Source organism: Ruditapes philippinarum, unplaced genomic scaffold, assembly GCF_026571515.1.
Source record: "Ruditapes philippinarum isolate M1 unplaced genomic scaffold, ASM2657151v2 ctg6803_1_1_1_1, whole genome shotgun sequence".
Taxonomy (NCBI): Eukaryota; Metazoa; Mollusca; class Bivalvia; order Venerida; family Veneridae; genus Ruditapes; species Ruditapes philippinarum.
Window position 1 is genome coordinate 27467 of NW_026853027.1, and position 22485 is coordinate 49951.

At 32.7% G+C, this 22485-nt stretch overlaps 2 protein-coding genes across 2 annotated transcripts; one reads left to right on the plus strand and one right to left on the minus strand.

Annotated features, from left to right (window-relative positions):
- Positions 1-1537: 1537 nt before the first annotated feature.
- Positions 1538-13448, minus strand: LOC132731937 (monoglyceride lipase-like). Its single transcript, XM_060718234.1, has 9 exons — positions 13398-13448; positions 10080-10187; positions 8483-8589; positions 7307-7443; positions 4804-4914; positions 3977-4066; positions 3235-3287; positions 2268-2430; positions 1538-2049 (listed from the first exon to the last, which is right to left on the minus strand). The coding sequence occupies exons 2-9, from the start codon at positions 10166-10168 to the stop codon at positions 1951-1953; spliced, it is 849 nt and encodes a 282-aa protein (XP_060574217.1). The 5' UTR covers positions 10169-10187; positions 13398-13448; the 3' UTR covers positions 1538-1950.
- On the plus strand, positions 13435-22119 carry LOC132731941 (dnaJ homolog subfamily C member 2-like; the record flags this gene model as incomplete). Its single annotated transcript, XM_060718246.1, is given in 6 exon segments — positions 13435-13563; positions 15386-15573; positions 16107-16182; positions 18934-19032; positions 21378-21522; positions 22039-22119. Coding segments are annotated over 6 exon segments (647 nt in total), but the record flags the coding sequence as incomplete, so codon positions are not given.
- Between the last annotated feature and the right edge of the window lie 366 nt (positions 22120-22485).

The following is a 22485-nucleotide window of genomic DNA, read 5'->3' on the forward strand; positions in this document are numbered from 1 at the left end:
ATTTTGCCATGTACTAAAATACATGAAGATCAAAATATACATGTGCAATACATCTGATAAAATTCAATGAAAAGAATGGTTGATGTCCAAATGGAGAAGGTTTATCCTGTGAGCAAGAAAGTGTATCTTGGGTGAGCTTTAGCAATTCTAGATTCACTTTTTGCAGCAAACTGGATAAACCATCTTCTTTCAAGACATCAGAAATGCATTTGATTTATCAATCATGGATTCGATTCATGCCGCTTTTGTCTATATTTAAAGTGTTTTTAGATTTAAATCTGATCTGCCAAAACACTTATTAACAGTACTTAAGCACAACAATATTCCACCACTTATCTATGTATAAAAATATAAAGTCATAAAATATGAAGTTAACATTAAAAATACAAAAGAAATTTGTTTTTTTTTGCTAAAATAAATTAAGCCATTCATTTGCCAATACATGCAAAAATATTCAACTTCATGCAAGTTATCTTCCTACCAAATATGAAATACATCTGTCATCAAATAAAGGCTGTATGGGCAAGAGTGTAAAAATCTATTTTGAGCACTGGTGACCTTGACCAAACTGACCCCTAACTCTATCCAAAAGAAGAATGACATATAAGTTATTTTCCTACCAAATATGAAATAGATCTATTTTCCTACCAAATATGAAATAGATCTGTCAGTAAATAAAGGCTGAATGGGCAAAAGTGTTAAAATCTATTTTTAGCACAAGTGACCTTGACCCACTGATCCCTACCCCAATCAAAAGGATGAGTACCATGCAACTTATCTTCCTACCAAATATAAAATATATATGTCACCTAAAAAAGGCTGTATGAGCAAATGTGTAAAAATCTATTTTTAGCACTGGTGACCTTGACCCAACTGACCACTTACTCCATCAAAGTTTATGTTTCTATCAATCATAAATAACATCTGTCTATAGAATAAGGTCAATACACCTTTAAAAATGTAAAAATCTATTTTTAACATTGGTGACCTTGACATTGGTAACATTGACCTTGACCCAAATGACCCCATACTACACCCAAAGAAGGAGGTGTTTTTATTAAACTAAGACATCAACTAAAAAATAAAGGCTGTACGAGCTAAAATGTTTATATATATTTTTTAAACCAGTGACCTCGACCCTAGAGACCGCTTACTCAAAAAAAAATTAGAGGACCATCAAAGGTATCCACCTACTAAATATGAAAGATATAAGTAAAGAAATTAAGCAATTAGGAGAAATTTAAGATAAATCCAACTTGCCGAAATAGGTTAACCAGACAGGGGCATATTTTCAAAGTGAAAAAAGGGAAATAACTGGGAAATATGGATGACACAGTTATATAACTTGGCAATATCATGTGCTTTGTATTGATAAGAAAGTGTGGAAATTATAAAGCCGTAAGTATAGATAGAACTTAAGATATTTCCAACTTGCTGTTTTAGGTTAACCATTATTCATTTTTGTAATAGCTGTAAAGGGCAATAACTTGGTAAATATGAAAGCCAGAGTTATGCAACTTGCCCAGATCATGTACTTTGTACTGATTAGTAAGTGTGTAAACTTAAAGCCATTGGTACAGGTAGAACTTAAGAAAAATCCAACTTGCCGTTCTAGGTTAACCTCGTACAGACAGACGGACGGACGGTTCAATTACTATATGCCCGGGGGCATAAAAACTATGCAATACTAAAAATATAGTTGAACACAATAAGTAGTGCATTAATTTTAACCAAGCATCATTGTCTGTACATACTGTTTCAAAATCAGCCAATCAGCAATCTCCATACAATAAGTTTTCATATTCAGCTAATGAGTAACACTCTTACATTATAATTTCAAATTCAGCCAATCAGCAACATCCTTGCATCTTATTTTCATATTCAACCAATCAGGAATGTTTTTATAGAGGGAATAATTTGATTCTAGCCAATCACAGCAGAGAAGTATCCTTAAACTCTTTCATTCAACCAATCTGATATGAGATTAAAGGTTTCTTTCTTCACTGGTTCTAATTCATTATGCAGCTGATGGAAGGCACCCTCAAATATCTGAGAAAGTAAGAAAAATAATTAGTTAACATTAAAAAAGGATTACATGTACAAGATAAATCTGAATCAATTTTTAAGGGCAAAGCAAAATAATTTAAGGAAAAAACAACAACTAAAAGAAAAAACAAAAACCATCAAACCTTTTCTCCCCTGGGCCCCCAAAAATGATCAAATTTTTTCATCCTACAGACAAGAAGCTTTTAATCTCATTCACTTACTTTGATTTTTTTATCTGTACTTTTAGCTTTATCATACATGAGTTTAGATCCGTCCAGTTCACACAACGCATCTTTGTCACCATGTAAGATAAAGAATGGCCAGTCTATATCTGAAACATTGTCTTCTATTTTCTTCAAGGCATCTAACATTGCAACACCCCACCTGAAAGGTTAGGTTAGAAAAATTTAGTGTCCTTTTATACTTAAGGCAAAGTACACTTTCTGTTTCATCCTCAATTCCAATACATGTATATACAAATGTATATAGGAATAGATATCAATTTTGAGTGCATTGTTGAAGAATAATGCAAGGTTCAATTTCAAATGTGTAGGAATAAAATCACAAAGGCTGATAGGTTGAGTGATTAATTATAAAGCATTTGAACTATAAATTGTGCAATGTTGTAAATGTACTATAATGCAAGAAAAAATGTATATCTATTTTCATTATTACAGAGAATTAATAACAAATATTGAACTACATTGAGTGTAGAAGTAATTTTTCTGACATCATTAAAAATTTTGGTTTATTGATGTCATATCTGACGTCACTTGACGTGTAAGCATTTGCTTTTTTATGCTGTGCAAATATCTAGTAATAATGCACTTGAACACCCTATCTGTTTGATAGGGGAATATTGTGAAGCATGTTAGAATAACAACATGGATTAAGCCTCTAGCTGAGTGCTTACGATCATAGACTTTAACTAATTCAATTTCCCCTAAACTGGAAGTTTGAATTTCACCAATAACTTTGAATTCTTTCATTTAAATAAGCTATCAAGCTAGCTTACAGAACATTGGTAGTTCTACTCAACCAGACTTTTATCATTTATAACTTTGTATTGTTGTGACTTAAAAAACCAACTCACAAAAAAAAACTTATCGTAAAAGTAGATTTCATTTAAAACTGATGTATACAGTTAATATCAAACTCTGATAATTGATAACAGAAGAAGAATCTTACCTGCATTTGACACCATTATGATAATTCAAAGGATCATTTGTATAGGTCTTCACCTGTTAGACAAAAGAATATCAAATCATCAACATATGAGCCGCGTCATGAAAACCAACATAGTGTGTTTGCGACCAGCATGGATCCAGACCAGCCTGCGCATTCCCACAATCTGATCAGGTTCCATGCTGTTCGTTACCAGTTTCTTTACTTGCTATAGGGTTTGTAAGCGAACAGCATGGATCCTGATCAGACTGTGCAGATGCTCAAGCTGGTCTGGATCCATGCTGGTCGCAAACCAATTATGTTGGTTTTGTCGTGACGCGGCTCATATGTGTAATTACAGTTACTAATGTATGGTGTAATAACAGTCGAGTATGGCTATGAGTTAATCCTGTTCAATGTCATGTGTAAATATATTTGACCATTACAATTTATAATCACATTTAATAATGGTTAATTACAGCTGATTATGTCTATATGTAATTACAGGATCATGACTTTATGTAATTATATTTTATCATTGCTATGAGTTATTACAGTAAGTTATGGCTATATGTAATGTTGATCATCACTATATGCAATTACAGTTGGTTATGGCTATATAAAATTTATATTTGATCATGGCTATATGTAATTATTATTTATCATTGCTACATCTTTTCAATAAGATATAGTTCATAACTTTCAGATTTTAAAAAAACTTCATTCAATGCCATATATCTTTATAAAATATATCAAAATGTCCTACATAATCTGAATCTCGTGAGACTGTCTTGGGATCCAGTTTTGCTATGTGCATCTGAGGTAAAACCTTGGCAACCATTTTACCCAAAGCTATCTGTAAAATAAAACATGTTGACATTCTATCATTAAACAAGCATGCCTTCAGGTAAATGAAATAATTGCAAGTCACTGTTACAGTTTGATTTTTTTTGTTAACTTTCTATTTTTACTGACACTATGTCTTTCAATCATTTTCAAGCTTATTTGCAGCCACTGTTAGTACTTTTTAAGCTTTTTCATCTTATTCATCAACTTTTAAGCACTTTTTAAGACTGTACTGCCTGGTGTTCTTAAGATAGATCATGGATATCTTAATCTTTGTTTGTTTGTTTAATTTTTATGCCAATTTCAGCTCATTTTTAGTCGTATCTTGGCCTTCAGCTCACCACCTTTCTATGATAACTAACCCTTCATACCTGATTTCTGCCTAAATAACAGGTTATCAATCCCACCTGATTTGTGAATCAGCTGTGAGAGACAAATAACCATTAGAGTCAATGTCTGAGATAAATTGAAATGTGAACGTATAAGGTGTATAAATTGTCAATTTTCTACATTTTTTCAGTGGCATTCCTCTTTATCAAGTTTATGATTATCAAACAGATAAAATAAAACTTAAAACTTGGCAATTCATAAAACATGGATTCCTTGTTATTTACAGTCAAACTTTAATATTTTGGTCAGAACATGTGCACCTGTGAAACTTTTACAGACGCACATGTTCAGACCAAAATATGAAATATTGAATAACTTTTAAAACTAAAAAACAATGAACTATTTCTTTGCTCTTACCTTGAAAGGTGTTGCAGCTTTTCTGTCAGGTGTTATCAATGGTCCAATTAGAATCACCCCACTGAAGAACGTTGGTCGAGCCATAGCAGCAAGAACTGATATAGCACCCCCCTACAACAACAATAAATTAGTTCACATATACAACAAGAGGGCCATGATGGCCCTGAGGTCGCTCACCTGTATATAGGCCCCCCCCCCCCCCCCCCCCAACGTTGCAGGGCCAATTTAACCCAAGGGCTTTTATTTGCACAAACTTGGTAGACACCCATAAGAAGATGTTTCATGCTAAACATCTAAGCTCTAGCTCATTGGGCTTTTTAAAAGAAGATTTTTTTTAAGTTTTTACTATACACATATAGTTAAAAACAATGACACCCCTGGGGCCGGGCCAGTTTTGACCCCAGGGCTTTTATTTGAACAAACTTTGTAGACACTTACTAGAAGATGTTTCATGCTTAATATCTAAACTCTAGCTATTTGGGTTTTTTCAAAGAAGATTTTAAGTTTTTGCTTTACACATATAAAGAAAATCAAAGACCCCTGGTGCGGTTCCAATTTTGACCCCAGGTCTTTTATTTCAACAAACTTTGTAGACACTCACTAAAAGATGTTTCATGCTTGATATCTTAGCTCTAGCTATTTTGGTTTTTTCAAAGAAGATTTTTTAAACTTTTGCTATACACATATAAGGAAAATCAATGACCCCCCGGGCGGTGCCAATTTTGACCCCAGGGCTTTTATTTGAACAAACTTGGTAGACATCTATTAGAACATGTTTGATGCTAAATATCTTAGCCATAGCTCTTTGAGTTCTTTAAAAGAAGATTTTTTAAGTTTTTACTATATGCATATAGGGAAAATCAATGACCCCCCGGGGCAGGGTCAACTTTGACCCCAGGGCTTATATTTGAACAAACTTGGTAGACACTTATTAGAACATGTTTCATGCTAAATATCTTAGCTCTAACTCTTTTGGTTCTTTAAAAGAAGATTTTTTAAGTTTTTACTATATGCATATAGGGAAAATTAATGACCCCCTGGGGCGGGGCCAATTTTGACCCCAGGGCTTTTATTTGAACAAACTTGGTAGACACCTATTAGAACATGTTTGATGCTCAATATCTTAGCCATAGCTCTTTGAGTTCTTTAAAAGAAGATTTTTTAAGTTTTTACTATATGCATATAGGGAAAATCAATGACCCCCCGGACGGGGCCAATTTTGACCCCAGGGCTTTTATTTGAACAAACTTGGTAGACACCTATTAGAACATGTTTGATGCTCAATATTTTAGCCATAGCTCTTTGAGTTCTTTAAAAGAAGATTTTTTAAGTTTTTACTATATGCATATAGGGAAAATCAATGACCCCCCGGTGCGGGGCCAATTTTGACCCCAGGGCTTTTATTTGGACAAACTTGGTAGACACCCATTAGAACATGTTTCATGCTAAATATCTTAGCTCTAGCTCTTTGGGTTCTTTAAAAGAAGATTTTTTAAGTTTTTACTATATACATATAGGGAAAATCAATGACCCCCCGGGGCGGGGCCAATTTTGACCCCAGGGCTTTTATTTGAACAAACTTGGTAGACACTCACTAGAAGATGTTTCATGCCAAATATCTAAGCTCTTATGGTTTTTTAAAAGAAGATATTTAAAGTTTTTTCTTCGGTTGCCATGGCAACCAGAGTTCTGCATGGAATTAAATTCTTTGAACAATTTTTAAAGGTGACCACCAAAGGAACATTCCTGTGAAGTTTGGATGAAATTGGCTTAGTGGTTTATGAGGAGATGTCATTTAAAGTAAAAGTTTACGGACGGACGGACGCCGGACAGACGCCCTACGAAAAGCGATCACAAAAGCTCACCCTGTCACTTTGTGACAGGTGAGCTAAAAATGATCACTAGGAAACACCATCAAATTGTTGTCAGGAGGCATCAACCCTGACTATTATAAGTGCTCGACAGTAAAGGCAAGGTCCATGCAAGAACAATATAAGTATGCAAAGGGGAATAATTCAGTAACAATCTGAACTAGAGTTATGGGTGTTGTTTTTTTAAACATTTTTTGTGATTATGTGCAATAACACACATGTGAATTGTTAAGAGAATACTTTAAATTGATACAAACAATTACTAAAAAATTTCTGCTTCTTCTTGTTATTGTTTTGGTTTGGTTTCAAAGTCACACTTACATTGTAAAGGTCATATGGCCACTTTCCAGCTTTTATAGCCGAGCAAGAAAACAGATACTGGTACCCCTCTGTGCATTATTTAAGGCACAAGTGGACACCTGGGTAGAACCACAGACCTTCCGTAAGCTAGCTTATTCACATTTAAGAATTCAAAGTTCCTGGCTGAGTTTGGTACCTCTGCTTTACTGGGCAAGAGATCAGAGGAATTTTCTTAAGTTCACAATTTTTCCATCACATGAAAGATTGGAATGGACCTGAATCAACACAACATTGAGGAAGGATTAATTCCTGGAGTTTTCCAACGAACTTACCATAGAATGTCCGATTAGAAAGACTGGTTTGTCTGGAAATTTGTTCTTGACCTGGTCAATATGGCAAAACACATCATTTACATAGTCATCAAAATCAATTACATGTGCCCTATCTCCTTCACTTTGTCCGTGCCCCACTGTAATGTGAAAATATGGCACATTTACCTACCTTAGAAGACTGACAATATATGTTTTATTATTTGTTTTGATTTACTAGTAAGTAAAGGGCATTCTAAAGCTATTAAGTATTAAGTAAAGGGTATTATAACAGACTATAAAGGTCACATGGTAATTTTCCAGTTTTTTTTGTGTGTGTGTTTTTTTTTTTTGCTAAGGAAGACCTCAGTTGTCCCTCTGTGGACACAGGGAAGTATCTGAGTAGAACCACTGACTGTTGGTATACTTAAGCTAGACAGCTTCTCCACATGAAAGAATCCCAAGACTCTAGCAGGATTCAAACCCACAGCAATAAGGGGCAAGATGCTCAAAGTTAGTGACCTTAACCAACTTGGCCCATACTGCATATAAGGCAGGGCTATACATTTTTACTCTAAAAATCACTTGCATCTTTTCCCCTTTTTTACTCTCAAATTATCTATGTGATGTGATCATTTAATAAAAGACAAGGTATCAAGTATAATCCTGTACAAAAGAGATGTTAAAAACAAACACCTCTACCCACCTTTTCAATGATTGCAATGCCACACAGAGCAAATTTGGTGTAAAATAAGAAAATTTTAATAGGAATAAAATTTTGGAAAAATTGGAGACTATTGCAAAAATATATGTCGCTTATTATCTGAGAATCATTTAAATGTTATAGACCTGAAAGGAAAAATTTGTGAGTATTTTACCTAACAAATTAGCTCTTAATGATCATGATTTCATGAAAATATCTGAAGAAGCAGTATAGTTTTACTTCAAGTCATCCTGGGATACCCATGGCCGAACCATTAACATTTGATTACATATGTTATGTTACATATAAATCAACTGTGGGTATCCAATGATGATGACTTTCAGTAAGTGTTATAAAAATTTGTATACTGTGTGTTTCAAAACTTAAAACTTTGTTCTCATTTTCTTATCTTTTTTTAATTTTTTATAAATAACATAAGTTTTAATGCAATGATTAAGTAAAATACAAACTGCTGAAGAAAGATCAAGCACTCTTACCATGATCATGAGCAAAGACATAGAAGCCTTTATCTATGAGGGTTTTGGCTAGTTCAGTGTAAGGCAGGCAATGTTCACAGTAACCATGAACTATGAAAACCAAGGCTCTGTAAATACATGAAAAAATTATGATAAAATGCAAATGTCGACATAAAAGAACATAATTTTGATTTGGCTGTTGTTGTAGTTTTCCTGGCTTTTAACTGAAAGAATCACAAATGTGTTGTCATATCATAATATAGACTTACATTAAACATTTTCCCAGAAGTGTTATAAATCTAACCTTAAGCTTGTTGTACATGAAACTTTCTTAGGCTTTCTTACAATTGTAGAACTAAAGTCTGTATTGTACATGTATATAAAAGTACAATTCACACATGATATAGATTTTTTTGTGTTGGTTAATAAGTCAAATCAACAATGTTATGGTCATAATAATAAAATGTGACTTTCAGCTGTCCGCCTAAGCATTATTTCAGGCATGACTTGGCATGGTTATCTTTGCTAAGCATAGTGGATATCTTCCTTACATGTACAATGAAAAAGTCAAAAGTCAAGATTGACTTACCATACTCACAATTGCGAGGTGTAAACAGGGCTTCCGTTAATTTAAACTTAGAATTCCTTGTTTACTACTTGTTTTTGACTTATGACTTCCAAAATGTAATGCTTTTTCTTCTTTACTGGGCAGGAACCAGTTTCCGGACAGAATTTGAGTTTTTTTAATTGTCTATTTTTTAATAATAAAGACGCATTAATAAAACAAAATACAAAAAACCTGAGCTCTAACTACGTCCAATCACACAATTAATACAGCCTGGTGACGTAAGCAATGTACAAACTGAAGGGTTAAATTAGGTCATCAAAAGTGTAAATTGTTCACTCTTGCAGAACCAGTTTCCGGACATATATTAAGCTGCTGTTTATATATGTTTTTAACTGATAATTACTCTAATATAACAACAAATTTATGATAGGAAAAATAACGATCACGTGATGGGTCTCGAAATGACTGAAAAGTGAAACGGATATTTGTGTGTATATGGCAGCAACAAAGTGCGAAAGTGGAGTAAACCTAGCTAAACACCGTTTTCCGATACGTTACAGATTTAGCTCTGGGGAAATTACACCAATGAACTTCGAACGAAGTACATTGTGCATTAATTACTACCCCAAATTATATCCCGAAATAAACAAAAAATTGCGCATGCGCAGAACAAATTACATGCCCCAAAGGGATATAAGGCTGTTTGTAAAACACAGGTAAGATATCCTCACAAAATTTTAATGATGTATCAACTTGGAAGGAAGTTTATTTTCTCAAACAATCAAACCAAGCATCTTCATGACATATAATACCGATCGTCATCGATAAAGCCAAAATTAAGCCGCTATAATACTTGTCCGGAAACTGGTATTGTCCGGAAACTGGTTCCTGCCCAGTACCTATATAATGTAACATCCAATGTCAGAGAATTTGCAGTATCTGACTTCCAAAATTTTGGAACTTAATGGAAGCCCCTGGTATGTGGTTTGAAGACAATGCAGACTATAATCAGATGAGTGTGACAGCTTGGTCTGCATTGACTGCACTTACTTGTAAGAATCTTTTGGGGAGTCGTCTTCATTCCAGTATCGTGCATACAGTTGCTGCCCTCTTTCATTCTTTATTTTAGTTTCTGCCATTTTCTTTTCTTATCAATTCCTGTAAAATACATGTAAGTAATGATCTTAATAGTGCTATGCTGTGCTACATTGGAACAGTATTTAACAAGTGCCCGGTTTGAGCCGGGTGATGCTCCCCGAATAGGTTTTGGACACAGGAAAATACACCTCTTGTAGTTTCAGAGTTATGTCCCTGGAAAAAGTGCAATAATTCCAAAATTAGGAAAGGCAGAGTTACTGTTCTTTCCACTGCACTTCTAATCACTGTTATCTATCAACTTACAAAGTTTCTTGTTGATATCTCTTATGATTTCTGAGTTATGTTCCAGACAAATTCAAAAAGTAAAAATAAACAAATGGCAATAACTCCAGAATTAGGCAAGGCAGAGTTATGATTCTCGTGCACTGCACATCTACCCATTTAGATACATCTACCTACAAAGTTTCATGTTGATATCTCTTATAGTTTTACAGCTATGTCCAGTATAAGATTTTTCTAAAAGGGGAGATAATTCAAAAATGAGGCTTAACAGAGTTATGGTTTTTATTGCACTGCACTTCTACTCAATGAGATCTATCTACCTACAATGTTTCATCTTGATATCTCTTATAATTTTAGAGTTATGTTCCGGACAAAGTTCAGTGTAAAAATTAACAAAGGGCAATAACTCCAAAATTAGGACAAAGGAGTTATTGTTCTTATGCACTGCACATCTACCCATTGAGATCTATTCACCTACAAAGTTTCATGTTGATATCTCGTATAGTTTTGGAGTTATGCCCCGGACAAGATTTTTCTATAAGGGGAGATAATTCAAAAACCGGGCAAAATAGAGTCATGGTTCTTTGACACTGCACTCCCCCTCAATTGACCTTTTCGAAAACCTAGCTAAACACTGTTTTCCGGTACGTTACCGTTTTAGCTCTGGGGAATTACACCAAATGAAGTACATAACACAGTTACGAGATGTCTATTTTTCTATCATTATTTAACCGTTTAAGGTGAAATAAATTGATGTTTTTGAAAATTATCAATGTTTGTTTAATATCTATTGCAAATTATTCAAAAAAATAAATAGTTTATAATGAAAATCAATAAAATTCAAACAGACGTAGTGGAATCTTCCATATTAAATAAGGTTATTTTCTGCGTAAACTTGTGTATTTACTTTATTTTTTTATGGAATTATTCATACAATGATATTTAATTATTTTCTTATAAAGAAATAAGTGTTTTATTTCAGTTTAATTTAAAAAAAGGCCGAAAACATTGACTTCGCTATTACACTCCATTAGGTGAATTCCCCAGAGCTATGTACAGAAAGTACCGGAAAACGGCGTTTAGCTAGGTTTTCGAATTCGTGAATGCCCTCTACCACTGTATGAAGTTTAAACAAATTATCTCCAAGGGTTTTCAAGTTATGCTCTTGACAAGAAAATGGACGGACAGACGGATGGACGGACAAGGCGCCGACTATATGCTCCCCCGAAATTTTTCGGGGAGCATAAAAAATGAGGCACTAACTTGTTATAAATTCAGTATCACATAGAATTTCAACATAACAATTCGTATCTAGATATTCATAAAATCTTAGTTTAGAAACACAAGTTTGCATACATTCATTATTGTTTTACGTTATTTATTTAAAAAAAATGCTGTATGGCTAGCTTCAACAGTGCGCTGTATCCACCACATACAGCTAGAACTTTTGGTTAGCAATACAAGCCCGTAGGGCTTCAGACTACAGTAGCCACAGGGCCACTGCTTCTCTAAATAGAGACAGCTTGAATATCTAAAATTTAACTATCTGACATCTCAACGGCTTACAGACACTTCACCCCCCAGACACTTCACCCTAGGCCCTTTTTTGCAGACACTTCACCCCTTAGACAGTTCACCCCTCATTTTAAGAAATTTGATTGAGACACTTCACCCCTCATTTTTTTATTTTGTGTTTAACAATTATTTATGTAGATTATGTAAAATACATTCAATAGTGATTGAGTATGTTTATTGTTTTAACATATTTTATTATTATTTTATCATGTAACTGACAAAAGACAACGGATATATTGTTGTTTTTGCCCTACAAAAAAGGCTCATATCACAAAGTTCATAGTATAAAGTTTGTTTTTTTAATTTTTATATATTTCATACTAATTTCAATTTAAGTAAAAGTGATATAACTTATTGAATATTAAAAGAATAATCTGTCTAGTTAAGTGTGTGAATCTTTGTGTGAATTTTCCTTTGATATATATATTATAATAAGAGTATAGTTTTTATGATCTCTTTCACACTTACTTTGTGTCTTTAATTAATTGACAGTATTGAAAGCAAAACAGGAATACAAAGCTAATAGGTCAGGCTGTTGGCTTTAATGAATTATGATTATTGTATTAATTGTCATGTATTGATAGTTTAAGTAATTCATATTATTTTTAATGTTTCTGAATAATTTTGTTTAATTAGCTCATATTTTTTAGTAATCATAACTGCAGAATAGCTTCAAGTGTCAAGTTTATTAGCCTCATCAGCAAATCAATTGCTAAATGGCCATTTATAAAGAAAAACACATGAAATATTGCAACTGATTCATTCATTCATATTCATTTATTATTATATTCATTTTATTTATTTATTATAAATAAATTTAATTTTCATACAATTATACCATTTTAATTTAATTATCTAATCAATATGAGATAACTGTTGAATAAACAACCAATCAACATGTTGAATAAACAAGGTGACATGCAATAAAAACTTAGTAATACTAAAAATAATTAATATAAACATATATAAGCATTTTGTTGTTATCGAACTTGTTTTATTTAATTTATAGAAAAAAAATTGGATGAGGGTTGAAGTGTCTTACTGATTTTGAGGGGTGAAGTGTCTTGAGGAGTGAAGTGTCTTCAAAATTTAAGGAGTGAAGTGTCTGGGGGGTGAGGTGTCTTGCTACCATCTCAACAATCTATAAGGCATTAATGTTTACGCTCTGTCACTCATGCATGAAATCAAAATATATCATTGGCCTAGATCATGTACATACAACATTTTGTACTGTCATGCTCTGATGCTGTTGTGACAGCTATAACTTTTGTGTGCGTGTGTTTTTCAACTTCAAAAGATTTATTTATCCCAAAACAGTTACCAGAAAAGTTATTCATTTGTTTCTGATCATTAAAGATTTAAATCAATTGCGTTTAAATTGTTTCTCTTAAACAGAAAATGGAAAAAATTTACCTGTATCACAAGTGTTTATCTGTTTGTCCGTTCTGTTTGTCTGCTTTAAAGCTATCCTCACAATTTAAAAATTTAACGGCGCACCGTTAAAAAATTTAGGAGGAAAACATGTTGCTACCGACACCGGGAGAAAATGAAATTACTGGCGTAACAGGGAAGCTTTCAGGTTAATAGTTTTATAGCATGAATAACCTGATATCTATGGATTATTTAAAAGAAAGATATCAGCAGTTTTGAACACCTAATGCATTATCTAAAAAAGTTTATTTTTATTCGTGCTCAAAAGTTTCGTACCTAAATATTCCTATATTACAAATAAGGTGTTTCATAAGTTTACAGTGATAAATGTTAAGATTCTGGTTATTGTGAATTTATGTGATATTGCTCTGTACTGAAAATTTGAAGTTAGCATGTTCAAGAAGACAAAAATTCAGACTTCCCAAAAGTTAAAAAAAAAGTGTCAGACATTTGGTCTGACAAACCATGAAAATCTGTCGGACCGAAGTACTTATTTATTACTGACATTATTAGGTCTGACAGATCGAACCGAAATCTGTCAGACCTAATGAAATTAATCAAAATCAAAGGAAAATCTAAGACACTTTTCGGTTTTTATTTTTTCGCCGTAAATATCAGCACAGTCCATACAGCGCATTTTCATCTCCTCCCTGTCATACACCAACGATTCATGGTCCTGCTTCCATTTTTTGTTAAATTTAGTCTCAAGTCTATTCTTTTCATCCTTTTATTGCTGTTCTGCGTGCTCCGCTGATGTAGATTTTCTTTTTTTCCCAGGTTTGGCACCTTTAGCGATGCCATTTTGTTTACATGAGGCTTTGATAAAAGCCGGACAGTCGGACCGATCTGGAATAAAAAATTGTCGGACCTAATTAAAATTTATCGGACATGTCCTTCAGACCGACATATTCGGGAAGTCTGAAAACTCAATAGAGTTTAACAGTTATCATCATAGCGCGAATACCAGAATACTCACATATTATAAAATTTATTAAATTTAACAAGACAGAAAGAAAGCAGTCATCTGGAATGACTAATTTTCTTCAAAATATTGACATATAGTATGATAAGGATAATTAAGATAAACATTTCTCAGACAAGTTTCTTTATTGGGTCTCTAGTCTAATTGAAAGATTATTTTTAGTTACTGAAACCATTATTAAAACAGCAGTTTATATACATCAGTGATTTTTTCCCAATTTTCAAAAACAACTGTGGCTTTCTAAGGGGGAAATTAATCAAGATAAATAAGAAAAGGGGGACAATCTGAAATCTAAATCCAACAGCTGAGAAAGGATTTCTACCAATGTATGTTATAGAATTTTCACTTTAAATTCAATTTAACATGCATTATAACATAGAAAAGCTATCTTTTGGGACAGTTTTCTGTCGTTTAGTCAAATTTATCAACTAAGCATATTTAAGTCAGCTGCTGTCATTAGTCATGGTCCTTGTGAAGATTTTTGCACAGGTCATTTCAGGGGGAAATATAACATTTTTTAGGGGAAAATATAACTGTTTTGGGCTAGGGGAAACAGCCTTGATTTGGCTGTAAAATATAGGTAAAAAAATCACTGTACATTCAAGATGTCTCTATTTAGGAAAGCCATTCAGATCATGCATAAATGTTGCAGACATTTTGGGTATCTGTATCAAGAAATGCGCTTTAACGTCAAGCCAGTTGACTGCTTCCTGGCTGTCGAAAAATTAGTAATTGCACCAATGTGGATTGTACTTTGTAGAAGTTAAAAAAAGTTGGATTGAATCCATAACCTCTAAATTAGTAGCTTGATGCTATACCCATACACAACTTTCCTCTTTTATAGTGTAAAATATTTTTTAGTGTCAGTGAAGATTATTGAAGTAACTTATTTTTATGGTCAAGTTTCAGATTCTGTAGCTGAAAAAGTTGCTGGGTATTCTGTCAATCTAGTTACATTAACTTTTTATAACCTTTCTCTTTTACACAGCATGTACTAAGCTTGAGGTAGAACCAGTGGGGAGATGGTTTGAAGGTCTGTGTTTACGACGGAGACATAAGCACTCGCTGTCTCAACATTCTTTGTCAAGTTCGAGCTCGTCTGAGAGTGAGGATGATGATGACCATGTTGTAGAAGATGATTCACTTCTACTTAGTTTAGACCCAAAAGAATGGAAGGTAAGTTAATTATTGATTTGCTTTTTATGATAGCCTACACTATAAAGATTTTAGGAACCCACTTGGTCAAAATATTTTGAGATAATTTTTTTGTTCTTGATCAGAATTGTCGCAATAATAGCTTTATACACTTTAAAGGTATACTGATTATACTTATTTTTGAGTAAAATATTTTTATTGCATAATTTTTTTTAAATATATGAAATTCTTACTCAATATGTTTAACTAATATAAAAGAATTTAGTACAAACTATGTATGGAAAGCTGCATTCCCTTTTATGGATCAAGTAAAGTTATGTAAAGTTAGTTCTTTCTTTAAAAAAATGCCAGTTTTTAAATGACACTATATTATATATAATGTGGACGTACAGTGTGTAGAGGTTTAAAACAAACATATAATTATATCTACCTTTTGTAGTATTTCCTGACACACTGCTAGATATCAGGAAATCACTGAAAGATCAAGGACTACATAAAAATGCCTGATTTTGCACTTTCCCTGTAACATATATTCATATTAAAATATATTTCAGAAACAAGATCACTATGCTGTACTAGGTCTGGAAAAACTAAGATTTAAAGCAACAGATGCGCAGATCAAGAAGGCTTGTATGTTAATTTCTTTAATTGATTTAAAACAAATACTTAATTATGTACTGTAATTACTTGTGCATTGAGAGGGTTTCTACTTATTGCTATCAACAGGGTTTGATATTGACCCATAAGGGAAATATAGGGGATCTCTAGGAAGCCAGGCAGCAGCCATGTCATCCCTTTTTAGCTCGACTATTCGAAGAATATGAGAGCTATTGTAGTCGCCCCGGCGTCGGCGTCCGCGTCCGCGTCGGCGTCTGCGTTGGTTAAAGTTTTTTGTAAAGTCAAATATCTCAATTATTACTTGAGATATTTAATTGAAACTTACAATACTTATTTATAGTAACAAGGTACATCAGATTGACAAGTTTGATAACTCTGTCTGCAATATTGACAGAATTATGCCCCTTTTTAACTTAGAAATTTTGGTTAAAGTTTTTTGTAAAGTCAAATATCTCAATTATTGCTTGAGATATTCAATTTAAACTTACAATACTTATTTAAAGTAACAAGGTACATGAGATTGACAAGTTGGATAACTCTGCCTACAATATTGACAGAATTATGCCCCTTTTTAACTTAGAAATTTTGGTTAAAGTTTTTTGTAAAGTCAAATATCTCAATTATTGCTTGAGATATTCAATTTAAACTTACAATACTTATTTATAGTAACAAGGTACATCAGATTGACAAGTTGGATAACTCTGCCTACAATATTGACAGAATTATGCCCCTTTTTAACTTAGAAATTTTGGTTAAAGTTTTTTTGTAAAGTCAAATATCTCAATTATTGCTTGAGATATTCAATTGAAATTTAAAATACTTTTTTGTAGTAATATTGTACATCAGTTTGCAAAATTGCATAACTCTGCCTGCAATATTTGCAGAATTATTTGCCCCTTTGAAACTTAGTAATTTTGGTTAAAGGTTAAAGGTCTTCAAAGATATTTACTTGAAACTACACATGCACTTAGGGTCATAATTGGAGGGTCATAATTGTATGTCACTGACCAAGTTCCATAACTCTATCTTGCATTAAGGCTGATTCATATCCCCTTTTCTACTTAGTCTCTTGGTTAATGTTTACATGCAAGTTTTACATATCACAATAACTATTAAAGATATTTATTTAAAACTTCACATATGCATTTAGGGTCATAATTGTAGGTCACTGACAAAGATCCATAATTCTATCTTGCATATAGGCTGATTTTTCTCCCATTTTTCAACTTAGAAATTCATGGTAAAGTTTTGTTTGTAAGCTGTTATCTCAATAACTACTGAAGGGTTTGTGCCTTTTTTGGGACAATTTTATGCATTCCTAATAATAAAGCAGTGATTTACTTGATAAAACATCTTAATAACAAGCCTTTGTACCTTGTCTGTCAAATTTATGTATTTATAGGTAATTAGTATTATTATACTCAATAAAACACCCTTGTGACATTACCTTCCGAATAGTCAAGCCAATACTGTATAATTAGACTCTCTCTAAGGCCTATAACATGAATTTATAAAAAAAATTAGCCCTTTTGTGAACTTAAAAAATTTAACATTATCAAGGCTCTTTTACTATCAAGCACTTAGAATAGTCGAGCGTGCTGTCCTTCCGACAGCTCTTGTTAGCATACCTGTCACAAAGTGACATGGTGAGCTTTTGTGATCGCTTTTCGTCCGGCATCCGTCCGTAAACTTTTACTTTAAACTACATCTCCTCATAAACCACTAAGCCAATTTCATCCAAACTTCACAGGAATGTTCCTTTGGTAGTCAACTTTAAAAATTGTTCAAAGAATTTAATTCCAAGCAGAACCGAAAGAAAAAAACTCAAAATATCTTTTTTTAGAAAACCACAAGAGTTAGAGTTTAAATATTTGGCATGAATTATCAACTAGTCAGTGTCTACCAAGTTTGTTCAAATCAATGCCCTGGTGTCAAAATTGTCACGGGGGGGGGGGGTCATTGATCTTCCTTATTTATATATAGTAAAAACTTAAAAAAATATCTTTTAAAAAAAACAAAATAGCTAGAGTTTAGATACTAAGCATGAAATATTTTTTAGTTAGTGTCTTCCAAGTTTGTTTAAATAAAAGCCCTGGCCCCTCTGGGAGTGGGGGGGGGGGGGGGGGGGGCGTCATTGTTTTTTCCTATAATTTTTATGTAGATAGTAAAAACTTAAAAAAATCTTTTTGTAAAAACCCAAAGAGTCAAAGCTTATATACATGTATTTATCATGAAACATCTTCTAATGGCTGTCTACCAAGTTTGTTCAAATAAAAGTCCCTGGTTTAAAATTGGCATTGGCCCAGGGGCCTATATGCAGGTGAGCCATTTCAGGGCCATCATGGCCCTCTTGTTTAAGCTGAAGCCATTGTTTTCAAAAATCGCTTGTCTCACAGTCTGAAGTGTTGGTCAGAAAATGAAATATTTCTTGCTAGATTGTAAAATTTTGTGTGAAACTAAAATTTTAGAAACAAAAAAATGTTTGTTTAAATCTGTAATGTGATGGAGTGAAATTAAGGCCAATTTTGTAAAATGGCAGCCATTTTGTTCATGTGTTTATAGTGGCTTGGCTACAGAAAGAAAAGCGACTTTAGAAAAAAAAATGGATCACCACATGACTGCTGCTCTTACCCAATGAAATAAGCAGAAACTTACTTGTCTGAAATAATATTAAAATAATTACTGACTTAAATGATCTTTTGAAATTAAAGATTTTGTGTTTGAATGTATTCTCAAAATAATGATACTATGCTTATTTTCCAGATAAACGTAAGGTACTTCATCATCACCCAGATAAAAGACGGGCACGAGGACTGAAAGTTAACGAGGGAGAAGATGATTATTTCACATGCATCACTCGAGGTATCTCTTTCTTTATTTACTTCTGTCAAGACAGCCAACAGGTTTAGCCTGTAGCAATCTGACTAAAGTTCAGATCTACTTATTTCTTTTATGTAGATCTGATGATGACTGTGTATGTTTCACCTTCTTTATTATTCGGATTTCTCAAGAAAGCTATTTCTAGCAATGCAATCACAAACAAGTTTTTACATAGGCATGAGAAGAAGTATCAAAATACTGTTATCCATTGAAGTTAAAAAAATTGTTGATATTTGTTACAAAAAAAATGTTTGAAGTAATTTTAATAAATAGAGTCAATTTTTGATGGGCATGATTGTTTTGCCAGTTTACCTGTCAATGCCATGTTTGTTCTCGCAATGGTGAAAATTACCTACTCAGTATTGGTTTTCCCTGGGTTAAAATTAGAAACCACATCGCTTTCAAAATCTTGAAAGCTTGTGTGAAATGTCACCAGAAATAAAATTGTATTGGGTCACGGTCAGATAAAAAAGCGGAGCATTTTTAGAGCTGATTTTAATCACATTGAGTCTGTAGGTATCTATTTCTGTTCGGATAAACAACTGTTATAGGTTCTGCCTAAGTTAAGCTGTTATAGACATACTATTCTCTGTAAATATGATGTGTATTATATTTTTGCATGGGCTGGAGGCCAAAAAGCAAATAAATTTGTTGTGTTCAATCCTAGATATATTATGCACAAGTTTGATATTATGAAAATACTGATAATTGCTGGTAGTATCTTTAAATGTAAAATAAAAAACACCCATCTTTTGAGAACACACTGAGATAAAATGTACGTTTAAACTCTACATACTTCACAGTATAAATACATAGTGTCTTAAAAAACTGCCATTCTTTTTTTAATAAAGGATGGGGAAAAAACATGTCCAATAATAGGGAATGTAGCTTCTAAAACATAGTTTGTGCAATGTTATAATCAAATTTGACTTATTCAGTATGAATTTCCTTGATTTCAAAAAATTTCTGCAATAAAAGTATTTTACCCATAAATGAGCATAGTATATCTCTTAAACATCCTTGTTTTACATGAAAATAAAATAATTTTAGTATTTGTCAACAAATGTCATAAGCTATCATAACCTTAGGTATGTTATGTATTTAACTATACTGGTTAGGGAGATAACTTCGGCTGGTTGATAAACTCGGCTTTTTATAATTAAATCGAGTTATCGGAATTTTTAATCTAATCAAGCTCACCATGTCATACTATCGCTGGAATTCGACAATATCTGGAAATTTTGTCAAGTTTTGTAACATATTTAAAAAATAACACTAGACTTTTACCTGTTTGTTTACAAAACATGCCTATAAAAAGTACGGGAATCCCATTGTTGTGCGCATGTGCAGCAGATGCTCATTTTGAGGCCCGCACAGGGGTACTTTTATATATTGACCGACTACCGGTAAAGCAGACGACGTTTACGTATACATTTTGTAGATGAAATTCAGACTCACTTTTGTCTTGCTAACTCAGAAAAAAGGCTGATTACACAATTGTTATCTTTAAGTGGAATGGATTGAAAGATTGATGTTAAATGCTCCTTTTATATGTTAATGTGTAGGTTGAATACCACTAAATTAATTTCTTCTTCACTCTGTTAAGCTAAGCAAAAATAAATTTGAATCACTAATTATTTAACTACATATTTCGTTATACGTTAATAAATGATAATGCATGTGTTTTTTACGTAAAATGATTAATATGTTACATAGTACGTTGCATATCAATATCGTGTTATCATATCTATATTCATTATACTAACGTAATGCTCAACAATTTTGGTAACAAATATTTTTTATTTGACATAAATGAACAGCAAAGAAATAATAAAATGTCTAAACATGTTATTTTACATTTTAACTTACTCATTTAAGAAGAAAAACAAAGAGCCGAAATTATTTACTCGCGCACGTTAAAAATATCCTTTTTACGCACCTCTTCCAGGGCCTCTCAAAATTACCCTTTATGTTTCTAAATATAGCTTTTATGGTGATACCGAAAAATCGAAGAGCTGAAGTTTATTATGGTGCAAGATTCATCAGAATACGTAAACAAATAAATGAAATATGCCCCCAAAACACTGATTTTCAGCCGAGTTTATCTCCCAAACCAGTAACCAACATAGTACAATAAATGGTAATACATTGTATATGCAATTACAGTTTAGAACAAGAGTGACAATATCACAAAATATGCCCGTCACAAAAGCTGTAGGAGATGTGGGCAATAAGAAGTGAGGCAAGAAAGTTTGTCCCAATACATAATTTTTTTTTCCAATTCATGTTCTATTTTTAGCTTGGAAATTTTTTTATTTTCATTTAAGCGTGGGAAACCCTTGGAAATCCCGTGAAAAGGAAATCCTATGACAGCGTGGATCCTTTATTTGACGACAGCGTACCACCAAACAATAGCAACTCGAAGGAAAAATTTTTTGAAGTCTTTAGGCCAGTTTTTGCGGAAAATGCAAGGTATAATTTGAAATATTGTAGATTATTTTGAATGTATCAGCTATTTAAACGAATTGTGAAATATTTAATTATTACAGTTGTAAGATATAGCGAAAAATTTATCTGTGTTTAACATTATTTCTGTATTTCGACATAACTATATTTTAATGGAGTGTAAGCTATGACGTCATACACTTAAAATCTCTATCAGAGATATATTATCCCGCAAGTTCTCTTTTTCACAAGATTTACCAAGACCATGCTTAACACTAGAATGTTATTTTAAGCAGTAACAAGTATGAAATTGCAAAAATGTTTTGAAAAAAGCAATAAATATTAACAAGATGTAAATTATTTTTAGTAAAGCATGAAAATGTTATCACATTTAGTTACATAAAACAAGATGGCGTTACCAATCAACACCAAGGACCAATGAATCTTTAATAAGGGATTGTTGGTCAGAATTGAAAAATGTTCTATTTTTAGAGCTTTTTATCACTATGTTATATACATGTATTATGTTATATGGTATTTCAGATGGTCAAACAAGAAAAGAGTCCCTGACATTGGTGAAGAGAGTTCAAGTTTTGAGGAAGTGAACCGATTTTATGGTTTTTGGTAGGTATATTCAGGGGTTTACTTCACTTCCAATTTTCAGGAGTCCGATGGATGCAAGTTCTGTAATTAAAGGGGTCAAGCTTTTTATAGTGAGGTTCAATTCAATAAATCCTTGTGTATAGGTGTATTTGATTTAACCTGAAGGACTATTTTGTGAGAAAAAAATTGAGTAAGCATTGATGTAAGTTTTTTGGCATGTTCCAGAAGTTCAACTTTTTTATACTCCTTAAAAAACACTTTTTCTGTGTAAACCCAATTGAAATACAGTCCAACCTCGATTATTCAAATTCGAGGGGACTGAAAATTTACATTGAATAATCAATGTGGTTTCGAATGATCGAAATCCGGAATATAGTGAATGACTTT

Coding starts and splice junctions, on each gene's coding strand:
- LOC132731937 (XM_060718234.1), bottom strand. CDS start 10,168: ATGGCAGAAACTAAAATAAAGAATGAAAGAGGGCAGCAACTGTATGCA. Junction 4,915..7,306: donor TTCTAATCGGACATTCTATG/GTAAGTTCGTTG, acceptor TTGTTGTTGTAG/GGGGGTGCTATATCAGTTCT. Junction 4,067..4,803: donor AAGCTGCAACACCTTTCAAG/GTAAGAGCAAAG, acceptor TTTATTTTACAG/ATAGCTTTGGGTAAAATGGT.